Source organism: Cyrtonyx montezumae, unplaced genomic scaffold (assembly GCF_038088225.1).
Source record: "Cyrtonyx montezumae isolate F1298 unplaced genomic scaffold, pur_monq_1.0 scaffold_1, whole genome shotgun sequence".
Lineage (NCBI taxonomy): Eukaryota > Metazoa > Chordata > Aves > Galliformes > Odontophoridae > Cyrtonyx > Cyrtonyx montezumae.
In genome coordinates this window covers 2,350,444-2,364,443 of record NW_027071825.1, presented here as the reverse complement: position 1 = coordinate 2,364,443, position 14,000 = coordinate 2,350,444, and the positions used below count along the sequence as shown (strand labels likewise).

At 48.0% G+C, this 14,000-nt stretch overlaps 1 protein-coding gene across 1 annotated transcript; it reads left to right on the top strand.

Moving 5' to 3' along the window:
• Positions 1-3,443: 3,443 nt before the first annotated feature.
• USP1 (ubiquitin specific peptidase 1) lies at positions 3,444-13,818 on the top strand. The gene is made up of 8 exons (XM_065737802.1): positions 3,444-3,663; positions 4,229-4,352; positions 4,691-4,798; positions 5,306-5,466; positions 6,622-7,340; positions 8,060-8,230; positions 9,324-9,525; positions 12,229-13,818. The coding sequence occupies exons 1-8, from the start codon at positions 3,494-3,496 to the stop codon at positions 12,956-12,958; spliced, it is 2,385 nt and encodes a 794-aa protein (XP_065593874.1). The 5' UTR covers positions 3,444-3,493; the 3' UTR covers positions 12,959-13,818.
• The last annotated feature ends 182 nt before the right edge of the window (positions 13,819-14,000 follow it).

Here is a 14,000-nt window from a genome sequence, read left to right as displayed (position 1 = left end):
CTGTGTGCACAGATCTGCCTTTTATGGTCTGCAAATGCAAAAATCCTGCCCCATCCACACTCGCTCATGGTTACGGCCTTCCACAGCCACCTCTGGGCTGGTGGGGGAAAAGAACAACGAGCACAAAGCCTCGTGGTGCCACGGGGACACTCACGGTCACCAGGTGGCTCAGGCTGGGCAGGCATTTCCCTTCTGAGCCAGCCCTACACACCGCAGCATGCAGGGCTCATCCAGACACCGCCAGCCCCATGCTGGTCCCCAGGTAGGGATGGGAAATGTCTCTGATCCTTATGGATCGCTCTCGCAATGTTTAAATGCAATGCAGGAGCCTGCCTGGCAAATCCACTGGCAGCAGCCCAACAGGCATCGCTCATCCTGCTCCAGCTCCTCGTTTCCAGCAAGTTTGATTAAAAACGATGAAAAACAAGACAGGGGCTGTTCAAAGGTGGCCTCACATCTGAAAACGTGGAGGTACCATCCAGGTTTGAGAGGAACGACTGAATCCGAGGTGTGTGTGTGTGTGTGTCTGCAGGGATGCGGCCAGCAGATGGTGCACGGCTGCACAGCGTTGGGCTCTTCTGCAGGTTGGGTTTCTGCTTCCCGAAATGCTGCAGCTCTGGGAGGTGCTATCCCTTTTACTTACACACGAACTGGGAGAGATTTTCATTTGATTTTAATTACGGTTTGTAATACAGCACCTGGCTTTTCATTTGAATTCCAGCCCATAATGGAAAGCTGCACTTCCTCTGCTACCAGCGAGGCTGCGGAGCCAGATGTTACATTAATCTGAGCAGCAAGCTGCACGCTGTGAAATAAAATATGCCCAGACAGACAAAAGATGGGGAAAAACCCCCAAGAATGCAGCGAGACCGCTTACAGAACATCATTCTTTCCACGGTGCAGAACTGAACTTCCAGAAAGATGCACAGCAGAACATTCTGCCTCAGATCCACACACAGAGCCCTCCTCACTGCGCAGATTTTCAGTGCACAAAGGCAGATGTTGATACGGTTATGATCTGATCTGCTTTGTCTTTATGTTGTGGGTGTAATTATTGTTATTTTCTTAGGTGTAACAGACGCACATGCAGCTTGAGGGGTTCGTTGCTCTCATCCAGGTTAAGAGAAAGAAGTGAGGGTGAAGGCTGTGACCTCCTGAAGTATCGGGAGCAATGGAGCTCCATTTCAGCAGTGAGAAACTCTGCAGCACGGAGGAGTGCATGGCTGCAAAGCTCATTCTGTGCTCATGTGCTGTGGCTCAGGCTGACGGCAGAAGGAACAAAGAGGAGCTCACTGCAGGCTTCACCACAGAGTTCACAGGGCTGTGGCAAGCTGTGATTTATTATTTCCTGCTTGTCCTAAAGTCCGTATCTTTAAGGATGCCTAATCTGAGCGGCTTTCCAACAACATCTGGACACACTCAGGCTAAACTTTTCGGCCAGTTTTCCCATGGAGGAGGCTGCAGCGGGTGCCCCTCCTGCCGGCCTGGTGGAGACGTCCCATCACCGAGGTGGGCTGGGAACCTCGGAAAGAACAAAGGATCTTCTGGAGTGGGAGCAGTCCACAGGCTGGGAGGGCCCCAGCCTGGTAGCTGTGGGAAGCCAGATTTCCTTTCCCAGGCAGCAAAGTGCCTTGGACAATTTGTTTTCGTGTTTCAGCCTGGTTGTGAATGGGGGTAGAGCCATCAGGATCGTCCTAAATATTCATTTCAACCACTTCTACTAAAAAAAAAACAAAACAAAAAAACAAAAACAGTCGTGTGTTGACATTTTGCACAGGGTATTCTCATGTTTGTGAATGAATCAGTTTTGCTGGTGTGAGCACTGCGGGGCCGGGGCAGGTCATAGGTGTTCCTGCACTGAGGTCCCCGTGTGACCCCAGGGATGGGGTCAGGGGCTGCTGAAAGAGCACACTGTCTGCTCACAATTCAGCAATGTTCACAAAATTCACAGAGTAATTCTGACAATACAGGGCCTGGGCAGATTTATAGGCCTGTTGCTGATACAGCTCCGGGGTTTGCAGGTCACATCACTCAGCACCAACCAGAGGCTGTGGGGCCCTGTCCCTGCAGGGGGACACTGCTTTGTAACGGAGACTTCCTCCCAAGTCCCCGGATCCCATCTCCTGGGAATCCCTTCTTTCCGGTCATTTTCACATGGTTATTTTTGGCTGAGTCTGTGGAGATTTCTCATTTCCCAGTGCAGCCATTTTTATAACATGTGGCTGCAATGCCCGTGGTATTAGACATAATTTAACCTCGTTGAGTTTGAGTATCTCAGGACTGTACATAGACAACTGCTGCTCCTCACACCTGCTCCGTGCTTCAAACACTCCTTTACTGTGAGAGGACCCAGCTGCACGGGCTCTGGACAACAAACAGCTCCTTTATTGATCTACGCTGAGCCGCCATACATATTTAATCAGCTGTTGCTCTATTTCTGGAGAGATACAGAAAAGAGTCCCATCTTCTTGCATTTAAACAGATCCATCCCGGCACCACCGTGCTGGAAGGACTTCCCCGCATTGACTTATGACGGCGAGCCACAACTGGGAGGGTGCAGAGAAATGAGTGCCAGGCTGAAGGGCTGGAAAGGGTTGTGGTGATGAGGTGGAAAAACGGCTGTGAGGATGGCGACGGAGATGGGACGAGGGGCGACGCCGACCCCCAGCGCTGAGGGGATGAAGCCCCGCCCCCAGCGGCCGTTACTCAGCGCCGTTCCAACGGCGCCGCCCGCTGTGATTGGCGGAGGCGGAGGGAGGCGGGGCTACGCCAGGACCAATCCATCGCCGCGGGGGGGGAGGGGTGTCTCGGCGCAGTGGTTCGGCCCACCCGCGTCCCGCCCCACCCCCTCGCGAGCCCCGGGTCTTTGGCCGCGCCGGAAGCGGCGCCCGCGCGCGCAAGGGTAGGACCCTGCGGGCTGCCCGCCGCGCTGCCTGACGGGAGCGGCGGGCGCGCGGGGTCGGTGTCGTCGCTTGGGTCCGCGCAGAGTTCTCCCTCGATCCACCCGAGCCGCCGGGAGGCGATCCGCCGCCGGCCACCATGGCACTTCGGTCCAAGCGGCCACGTTCTGCGACTTCCGCTCCGGCGTCTGAGAGAGGCGGCCGCGGGCGCTTGGGCGCGAGGAGGGCTGCGGGTGCGGGTCCTGGCGGCGCGGAAAACGCGCCAAGTTTCCCGTGGCGGAGCGAGCGGCGCCGGGCTGCCTCGCGCGGTCTGCATAGCAACCGGCGGCGGCCCCCGGGCGGAGGCACCATGTAGCGGTGAGCAGAGCGGCCGCGGCCTGCCGCCCCGTGCCGGCCAAGCGTCGGGAGGGCCCGGCCCGGCGGCCTGCGGGACGGCGGGGCCACGAGGGCGGCGGGGAGGGAGCGGGGCGGCGGGGCGAGGCGGCTGCCGGGGCTGGGAGAGGCGTCGGTGACGCCGTGTGTGTGTGTGTGTGTGTGTGTGTGTGTGTGTGGCAGGTGGCCGCCCCACGCCGCCTGCCGCCTCCCGCCTGGAGATGCCGGGGGTGCTCCCGAGCGACGGCAGCGCGCCGCCGCGGGGTAGCCCCTGCAGGAAGAACCGGCTGTCGCTGAAGCTCTTCCAGAAGAAGGAGGCGAAGAGAGCGCTGGATTTCACCGAGCCGCCGGAGGATGAGCAGAAGGGCGCGGAGCTCCGCGGCGCAGAGATGTACGTGGGGGTTCCCGGCCCTGAGCGCGTGTCAGAGCCGCTCAGCACAGCCAGGGGGAAGGTCCAACTGGGAGAAGAGAAATGACCCAATTATAGCATAGAGATGTGGTGGTGGAAGCTTTAAGGCTTGGCTCTGCCGTGTTAGCACAGGGTCGTTGGTTCGTTTATTCGTCTGTTTATCCTCTTGGTATGCGTCCAGTAATGAAGTGCTGTGAATTTGGAGCAGGGGACAGCAGTGGAAAATAAGTAGTGAGTGATTATTTTTCTTGATGAGTGTAAGAAGGCATTTGAAAGAGAACTCATCCGGGTCGTTCAGTAGGAGAGGTGCTGAAGTGCAGGCAGCAGTGCTGCCTCCTGTCAGGCTGTGTGCAGGTTGCTGGAGGAGCCCCAAGGAGACTCATAACCGTGACACAGTTCTCATCTGTGTGTTAATCATTAATTCTGTAAGCTGTCTCCTTATCTTCCGTAACCTACGTGGAAGAGGCTGGGAGAGATGTGTGTGCAGACTAGGAGTGGTTTTTTGTTAAAAATCATCTCTTAACGCCTTGTTTCCTCTATTTGACAGCGACCAGGTTGTTCCTGCAGCACAGCCTCCCTCACTTGTCAGCTGTGAGAAGAAGGACAACATGTTGCCCTTCGTGGGCTTGAATAATCTTGGCAACACATGTTACCTTAACAGCATTCTTCAGGTAAGATCGCATTCAGGGGCCTCAAAAGAAATCACGTTGTTCTGATTTAGCACACGCAGATGGGTTTCTTAGTCTGATATTACAGAGGTGTCCGGATGTCGTATGAAGGGAATTTAGTTACAGCGAGGGGAAGAAAAGTGATACCACAGGAAGTGTGTGCACCATAGATTGCTGTGATTGAGTCATTTGTCGGTTTACATTCTTGGGCCACCTCCCTGCTGTGAGTAATCCCATGTGCTGTGCAGCAGCAGCCTTGGGAGATGCAGAGCTGGCTGGGTCCGAAGCGTGGAGGTGTAATGCTGAATAACTGGGTTTACCATTTATTGTCTTGCTTTCAGGTATTATATTTTTGTCCTGGTTTTAAAACTGGAGTGAAACATTTGTATAATATCATTTCAAAGAAGAAAGAATCTTTGAAGGATGAAGGAGAGCTAAAAGCAGAAAAGGTAATACATCTCAGTACAGTTTCCTTTACTAAAACAGTGCAGGTGAGGCTGTGTGCCAGGAAAGTTCCAAAATGGAGCTGTTTTCTTCTGCTTTTAAGAAGTTGTGCAGTATTGTTCTCTGTGCTATTTCAAATAAAAGTAGGTTTGAGTAGTTTGGAACTTGTGTTCAAACTGTTCAGAGCATCTACAGACTTGTGAGCACAAGGCTGAACTTGTTGAATTTCTGTTAAACTTATCACACCTTATTTCTGATATTAAGGTAATTATGGTATGGTATTTTGAGTGGGTGGAAATTGGAGTTTGGGCAAAGATAGTTTGGGTTTTTAAGGTTTATGCTGTGGCTTTCATGTTTCTTTTTTACTGTCGAAAGGGGAATGTATTGACCTAAACTCAACTGTTTCCCATTGTGGGGAAAAAAGAAAACTATTGGTGTTGGAAAACGAAGTGGGGGCTGCTTATAACTGCTTGTTGCAGGCAAAGCTGCAGGGGTCTTCGTTCTCATTGCAGGGAAATTGTAAAGAAGATCCACTGGCAAGTTATGAGCTAATCTGCAGTTTGCACTCGTTGATCCTTTCGGTTGAACAGCTTCAAGCCAGCTTTCTCTTAAATCCAGACAAATACACCGATGAACTTGCGACTCAGCCACGAAGGCTGCTCAACACCCTTAGGTACAGCTGATCTTAAACAAACCACCACGTTTTTCACCTAAAGATCTGTGTTGTCGTGATTGTACAGGACAGCAGTGGATAACTTTGGGGGGGAAGGGAGATAGGCGTAAATATGGGGCGTCGTTTTGTGGTTATACCTGGGATGGGCCATGAGCCAGCAGTGTGCCCTGGTGGCCAAGAAGGCCAATGGCATCCTGGAGTGCATTAAAAGAGCATGGCCAGCAGGTCAAGGGAGGTGATCCTCCCCCTCTGCTTTGCCCTGGTGAGGCCTCATCTGGAATATTGGTGTCCAGTTCTGGGCTCCCTGGTACAAAAGGGACAGGGATCTGTGGAAAGAGTGCAGCGGAGGGCACAGAGATGATAAAGGGCGTGGAACACCTCCACTACGAGGAGAGGCTGAGAGACCTGGGACTCTTCAGCCTTGAGAAAAGAAGATTCAGAGGGGATCTGATCCACATCTATCAATATCTAAGGAGCAGGGGGAAAAGGGACGAGGCCGGACTCTTCTCAGCAGTGTGTGGTGATAGGATGAAGGGAAATGGCCACAAACTGAAGCGTAGGAAGTTCTGCACAATTGTGCATGGGAACTTCTTCCCAGTGCAGTGACGGAGCACTGGAGCTGTACACAGAGGTGGTGGGGTCTCCTCTGCAGACATCCCAGCCCCACCTGGACGCCGAGCTGTGCTACCTGGGCTGGGAGCTGCTTTGGCTGGGGGTTGGACTCAATCTCTGGAGGTCCCTTCCAACCCCTACAGTTCTGTGCTTCTGTGAAGTTCCCCTGCATTTCAAAGGGGAGGTTTGTGTTGATTCCTGCCTCTATGCTATCAGGTTTGGAAGTAAATGTAGATTTTGTATGAATATAATTGAAACGCAGCAGTAGATTTTGAGCAGTACTTCCTCTGAGGTATTTCAGCATTCTCACTGATTTGAGAAGTACCACTGCTGGGTTGCAACCGAATGCACGTTTAAGTGTCTTTCTGGGTAAGGCTGTAACTGCATTCCCATGGGTGTCTGTGTCAGAGAGGGCTACTCTTTAGGTGTGCAGAGGATCCCCCCCTGCTTTTATAGCTCAGCTTTCCTAATTTAAATCTCTAGCCACGTTATCTAGTAAAGATCAGCTCATCTCTGCTACTTTACTCATTTTATCTTTAACAGAGAGCTCAACCCTATGTACGAAGGCTACTTGCAGCATGATGCCCAGGAAGTTCTGCAGTGCATCCTTGGTAATATTCAAGAAACGTGTCAGCTACTGAAGAAGGAAGAAATGAATAAGCTGCCCTTGGAAGAGCCCAAAGCTAAAGTGGAGGAAAAAATTAATCAAAATACCGAGTGCAATGGCACTGGTAACTCTGCTGAGGAGGAGGAGAACATACCAGGTAGCCATGTGGAAGAGGCAGCTGAAGATAAGCTCCTCAAAGGCAGTGGGAAAAGGAAAAGTGATGCTGAAGGTGGTAACGCAAAGAAAAAGTCCAAAGTATCAAAAGAACAAATTGCAGCAGAAGAAAATCAAAGACAAACCAGGTCAAAGAGGAAAGCAACAGGAGAAAAGCTGGAGAATCAAACCGATGCCACTGCCAAGTGTTCCACTGAGAACGAGAGTGCAAAGCCAACACAGAAGAAGTCACGACTTAAATTAAACTGGCTAAAATCCTCATGCAAACAGCCAAGTATTCTGTCCAAATTCTATAGCCTGGGGAAGATAACTACAAGCTTGGGATCCAAAGACCCAGTGAAAGAGTACGATGACTGTGAGCTTGAAGAGGCATCTGCCAAGTGTGAAAACGGTAACGATCTTAAAGAAGATGGTCATGAACCAACATCTCCTGTGGAAAGCCATAATGAAAAAGGAACTGAAAAAGAGCCAAAAAAGGAAGGTTGGTGTACAAGTGAATGGGCTTAAAATTAGTACAGTCAGGAAATTACTATGCACTGGAAGTCAACCTTCAGATTGCATTGCAAGCAGAGCTCTCCAAATACGGAGTTACGTTCTCAGGAATTGAAAAATATTTTTATGAATTTTGTTTTTGTGAATTTGTAACTTTTCTTTTATACCTTAACTTGCTTAGCTTAGGTCCTAAGAGGCCTTTATAACATCATGTAATCACTGTTCAGCATAAAAACTTAGAGCGTGACCAGGCTTATATGAGACCAGGCTCACTGATGTTCCTGCACTAATATTCTTACTGATTATTGTCATCTCTAGAAACAGGAAGTGAATTACAAACATAAGGGAATGTTGTTTAAGGGGGAAAACAAAATGAAATCCTATGGGCTTCGGATTTGTGTCCCAAGTCCTTACATGCAGTGTTTTCTCCTTAGCTCCCTGTTGCAGGACATAGCTGAGTAGCTGACAGGTATAGATTCTGTTACAGGTAACTCTGGAGGGAAGGGGTGCACTAGGGCTTTAAGGTCCCTTCCAGCCCAACTGTCTATGAACACTCTATGATACTGTGAAAACCACACGTGATAAGCAGCTTTTTGGAACCCTATAGACACCTTGTCTTGATTTTTCCACGAAGGATAGCCAGGTTTTGTAGTCTCTTTCGAATAAAGCACGTGTTGGTGAGTGATGTGGCATATGTACTTTCTCTAGGTACAGAGTTGGCTGTTTTTGAACTAGTGGAGAAATTGTTCCAGGGCCAGTTAGTCCTGAGAACGCGATGCTTGGAGTGCGAGTGCTTTACTGAAAGAAGAGAAGACTTTCAGGACATCAGTGTTCCAGTGCAAGAAGATGAACTTTCTAAAACTGAAGAAAGTTCTGAAAGTAAGTAATTATCAAAAAAGGGGGATTTATGTTTCTGCTTCAGATAGCTGTAGGGGGAGGACGGTGCCATGTCTATCAAGGAACACTGCTCTTGTTCGTGCCGGTTAACACTAGAGGCTGTTCTGTTATCTCATGTCCTGATTAACTTCTGACTTTGCAAACACAGCACTGATAACGTAGGCGGGTCCAGACAGTATTAAAATTGCCTCAGGTCTTGATGAGTAACAGACAGCTTACAGTCCTTCACTCACATACACATTTTCCTGCTTATAAACGGGTGTTTACTTTTTCTTTGGGTCTGCCCTTTCTTCCCTGCTAAAAGATTATTTGAAACTGAAGGATAACTGGAAAAAATATTTGCACTTTTCTTAAAATAAATGAAGTTTACTTCAAGAATTGCATTTTTCATTACTCTTGGACTGTCATCCCCTTAACACCGGGGGGGAATGGCAGTCTCCTGGCGTGTTCCACAGCTGGTAGTGATCCATGCTTAGCTGTTCTCAAAAGCAGGCAGTAAGCATGGCTGCAGTACGTTGTGACAGCCCAGGTTTTAAATAAATAAATCCTTCAGTCCTCGTGGACTTGGTTTGGAGCTGCTCCCACTCTTTTTGCCTTCCCTGTTTGCTGTGGGACTGCAGAGTTAGGTACACTGGTGATGTCCATGTGGAAAGTGCTGCTGATGGCAGAGATGGTGTTCTTAGGGAGGCTGCCAGGGGGGTGAGATGTAAGAAATGAAGGGGAGCTGCCTGGTTATTTTGGAAGCTTGCTGTAAGGAATAAAATCCTGGTCTCAAACACGTGGGCCTAATTTCTAGGCCTGGCAGTGGGATTAGTACACACAGCCTGAAGGCAAGCTTTGGGAAACCTGTACGATTTAAGTGAGAGTATCCATTAAATGGTGTTCCCATCCTTTCCTGAAATGACTGGGGGAGCTGAATGCGCTTTGTTTCACACATACTGGGTAATCTTTCCAGCGTTGTAAGCAGTTCCTGAACGTGTCAGAACTTGATGCATCTTGTTTTGGTTTTATTCCGGTGGGGTTCCTTGGAAATGTAAATAAGAGCACATCTGTGAATGTCGTGATTCTCTTTCAGTTTCTCCAGAGCCAAAAACAGAAATGAAGACTCTGAAGTGGGCAATTTCACAGTTTGCATCGGTGGAAAGGATTGTGGGAGAGGATAAATACTTCTGCGAGAACTGCCATCATTACACAGAAGCAGAGCGCAGCCTTTTATTTGATAAAATGCCTGAAGTTATTACAATTCATTTGAAGTGCTTTGCTGCTAGTGGCTTAGAGTGAGTATGCCAATATGCTCTATTACAAAACAGTGTGCTGTGGAAGGGGAAACTGTGTACTGGAGTTCGGCACATAGAAAATAAGAGTTCAGTGATTTGCCACAGGATGCCCTAGAGCAGGTGCTGCTAACTGAAGGCAACCTCAACGTGGGTTATGAAACATCTTAATATGATCCTTGAAAATAGTTGCTTTTTGTGGGTAGTTTATAACAGCTTGTTGGAAGTGGAATTAGTATGGGTTGTTAGGAGTATCTTTCTGACAAAGTAGAAAGGAAAACTTGGTCCATTTGTAGCGGCTCCTCGTGTTTCTTCCCAGTTTTGGGATTGTAACACAGAACATCAAGCAGAGCACAACAAGCCAACGTAGTTGTGCACTTGTTAGAATGTGTCACGTTGCTGCCGAGTAGCCTCTGGTGCCAGATGGAGTGGTGGTGTGATGAGGTGGTTCAGAAAATACAACCCGAGGTGCCCATGTGAGATAAAACAGGGCTGTTCTCTTCAGTTTCTTCCTACCTCTGCTGCTGTGTTTCTTTGAGAAGTGCCTGGAACTTGCAGGTTTGCCTGCTGAGCTGCTTGCCTCTCCCATCCTGGCAGCCTTCAGGTCCTTGCTTTCAGAAGTTCAAGACCGATATGCAGTCTCTTGTGGTCTTCTTCCTGTGACCTTTGACTCACGTCCTGTGTTTCCTGCCAAGTGCTGGCAGCCAGAGGTTAAGGAAGTCAGAGTGGGAAAATGTGACACAGTCCTGGAGACAGTGATGAAACTGAAACTGTGTAGAAGATTGCTTCTCGAATTTTGCCTTGGACATTTTACTCTGGACAAAACCGTGGCATTTCTGAACATCTTGATATGGAGTAATAGTTGCAAATGGAGTGGGGAAGAGCTAAGGATCATAAATAAAAGCACTGGCTTCCTCCATAGCAGCTAGAGTTACTGCTGTTACAGTGAATTTGGAACCGTAAGCTTTGATGGAGCTTTCTCATTTCTGCTTAGGTAAACCAGCAATATTTATTGTAACAATACCACTTTCCCTATGAGAGGGGACTGCAGAAGTCTGCCCTACAAGTAGTAACAGACTTTTTCTTGCCTTAAACTGAGGATAACACAACTGTTCTCTTAGCCACGGTTTAACTACATAAAACCTTGTCTGCTTCTCAGTTGTGCTCTACTGAGTTTCATGACAACTGAGTTTTAAGTTAGAAATGAAGCAGAAAGTGCTGATAACGTAAATATTTGCTGTTGGCAGGGCTTTGCTCCCTTTTCCAGAGGGCGGTTTGCAAAGTGGTTCTTTAACAATAAAGCAACCACTGTGAAAATCTGCTGGCCTGGGGCTGAGTAATTGTTTGGGGAGGGTGGGGAGGGGAAACGCTGGGGCTGGCTGCAGGCAGAACTGTGCTCACATGAGAGCTGCGAAGTGAGACGTAGCAGGCTGTATCAGCTGCTTCATCCATTGATTTCTTCCTTTTAATGAAGTCTTACTCTAAGGTTTTCCTAATCGTTGCACTTGCTAATTAACCAAAGCAATGCTGATTCCATTAGGAGTCCGTATGTGGGTTATCCACAGTGTCTTGTGGGTTAGGATAGTTGCAGTACGATGGCTTTAAGCCTTCCAGGTCTGGGATAATTCAACACAGCGAGGAAGTTCCACTATTCCCTGGCTCCAAGGGGAGAAGCTGCAGAAGCTGTTTTTGTTGTGCATCAGCCTGAGGAGGCAGGGCACGCTGCTCTTCTGTCTGCAGATCTTATCATTAAGAAGATCAAAAGCTCATGCAAAAAGATTTCCTCTCTTATTTGCTCCTCTCCAAATCTTTCTGATGCTGGCTCTCATTCAGAAGAAAGGCAGAGCCTGTTGCAATGCTTTACATTAACGTGACTGCTGTTCTGATGAGACACCCTTCTCTGTGTCTTTGGGTGTGGTGAAATGTTCACAGTGAGCCCACGTGTAAGATGAGGACAGGCTGCAATGGATCAGACTTCAGCAACCAAGCACTCGTGTGTTTGTGTTCACAAGGGTTTATGGTGGTGAGCACCAGCAAAACAAAAGCACAGCAGACTAAACCAAAGCCAGTAAAACAGAAGTAGTATTCTGTGCCCTCCATTACTTACATCCTACTTAGGTTTTCCTGGGATTAAAAGTCATTATGTCACCTTTTCTCATGGGAAAGCATGGGTTGAATAACTGCAGTTAGCTCTTTGGAAGCTCGCTTTCAGTTTGGCTGCATTCAGCACTGTTTTTCCCTACAAAACCTCAACAGCTGAGGAAGACTGAACCTATTGGGACAATAGGAAATGGCATTAAATAACGAGGTTGTCACGTTGGGCTGATGCCACGTGTGCATCACAGCTCAGGTTATATGTGATAATGCAGAAGAGGTGATGAAGTTCCAACGCTTTCCATCCAAACTCTTCACAAGTTCTTTATTACGATGAAAGGATGAAAGGACTGCAGCTGATAGTCCTCACAAAGGGGGGGCTCTTAAATAGTGCAAATACACAGCTATGGAGCTGTCAGATTTAACAGCATCCTTACTTGTAAGAACGCCTTCAGGGAACAGCGCTGCCTGGGACAGATGCTCATGATAAACAAGTAGATGAGCAAGCAGCTTCTCACCTTCAGGTCTCCTCTCTATTATAAGAATGCATAAAGCAGTACTCTGTGTGCTGAAGCAGCAAGGGGTCTAACTGACTTTGTCTTTCTTCCCCAGGTTTGATTGCTACGGTGGACTGTCGAAGATAAACACTCCCTTACTGACACCACTCAAACTGTCGCTGGAAGAATGGAGCACGAAGCCAACCAATGACACCTATGGCTTATTTGCAGTGGTGATGCACAGTGGCATTACCATCAGCAGTGGACACTACACAGCTTCTGTCAAAATCACAGATCTTAACAGCCTGGAGTTAGACAAGGGAAACTTCATCACTGCCCAAATGTGCGAAACCATTAAACCAGAACCTCTGACTGAGGAGGAAGCAAGAACTGTTGCTGAAGACTACGATGATGGTGAAGTCTCTTTTCGAGTCAATGGCACTGCACAGCCAGGTAAAGTTCTGAACAAAAAGAGCATGGAAGCAGTCGGACTTCTTGGGGGACAGAAGAGCAAGTCTGACTGTGACCTGTACAACAAACCAGCCAACAGCGAGAAGGTTCTCAACATAGTTGCTGAGAACAGGAACCCTGAGTCTGCCCCTGCCCATGGGAGCACAGAGTGCAGCACCGAACACGCAGAGCAGAACGGGGCAGCTCTCAGTGGACTGGAGAACAAAGCCCTGTATGTCCTGCAGAGCCTGAAAGAGTACGAAGGCAAGTGGTTGCTTTTCGACGATTCTGAAGTGAAAGTTACAGAGGAAAAGGACTTCCTGAATTCTCTTTCTCCAACGTCGTCATCTACATCAACTCCTTACCTACTGTTTTATAAGAAGATTGCAGAGTGATGCTGTATTTCAACTGTAAATAATTAAGGACTCGCATCCACCTGTTGTCTGGTTTGCATCAGGACTACCTGGAAGAAACAGATGTTTGTTTCTGAAGCTACTGGATCGTACGTTTCTGCTCTCTGCATCCTGTGTAAGTGGCTCAACCTGAACCCATAAACAGTGACACTGAACTCAGCTCACCCAGTAACTTTTGTGCTGGAGAACAGCGATATTTACCTTCTAGAAACACCACTCTGTGTAGTTCCTAAACGATGCCTCCAATACACAGTAGTGGTTTAACACAGCTCTAGTTCTCAGACATGCCTCTTGTATTATTAGCCTTTTTTTTTTAATAAAAGTTATTTGTATTCATATTCTGGAGTAAATGTACATTAACTAGCAAGTTTCATCAGAAGTTGTGTATTTTTGTAACTTGGGAAGTAACACTTCAGATATAGTCCTTGAGTAATCTGTGGTTTACTGACAAATAGCTCCTCACCCATTTCTATACTGCTCTGTGCATCTCCAAGCACAGGAAAAGAGTTTCACTTCTAAAGAGAAAGCTGAACTGAGTAGAAATGTTTGAATGGTCTAACCTACATCTTGTTGCATTGATGTGAAATGAGCAAAGTGTGTAAATAGGTGTGATTAATAAAACAGGGAGTGTGTAGTGTAATTAAAATACTTTTGTACTTCTTCAGAGGAAAGCCCTATCATATGCATATCTGTTTGGGTGGATTTGGAGTTCAGTGGTGAACATATAACAGTTAACTTGTATTTAGAACCCACTGAGAGGTGGGAAAATGAAAACATTTGGCTTGATGCTTTGTTGAGAATGTATATATGAAATAAAAAACGCCATTATGGTATGCATTGGAGACGACTAGATCAGAATTCTGTGTTTGGAAAGAGGGAAGGAGTTGGGCACCATTACTCAAGCGGTTGGGAAATGAGCTCTCTTAATGAAATGGATAACGAGGGAGCACTTTATAAGAAGAGCATTCCCTGCTGTGAAGTGGCTCCTGCACAGCAGACCCTACTGGGGAAGGACTGGGTGATG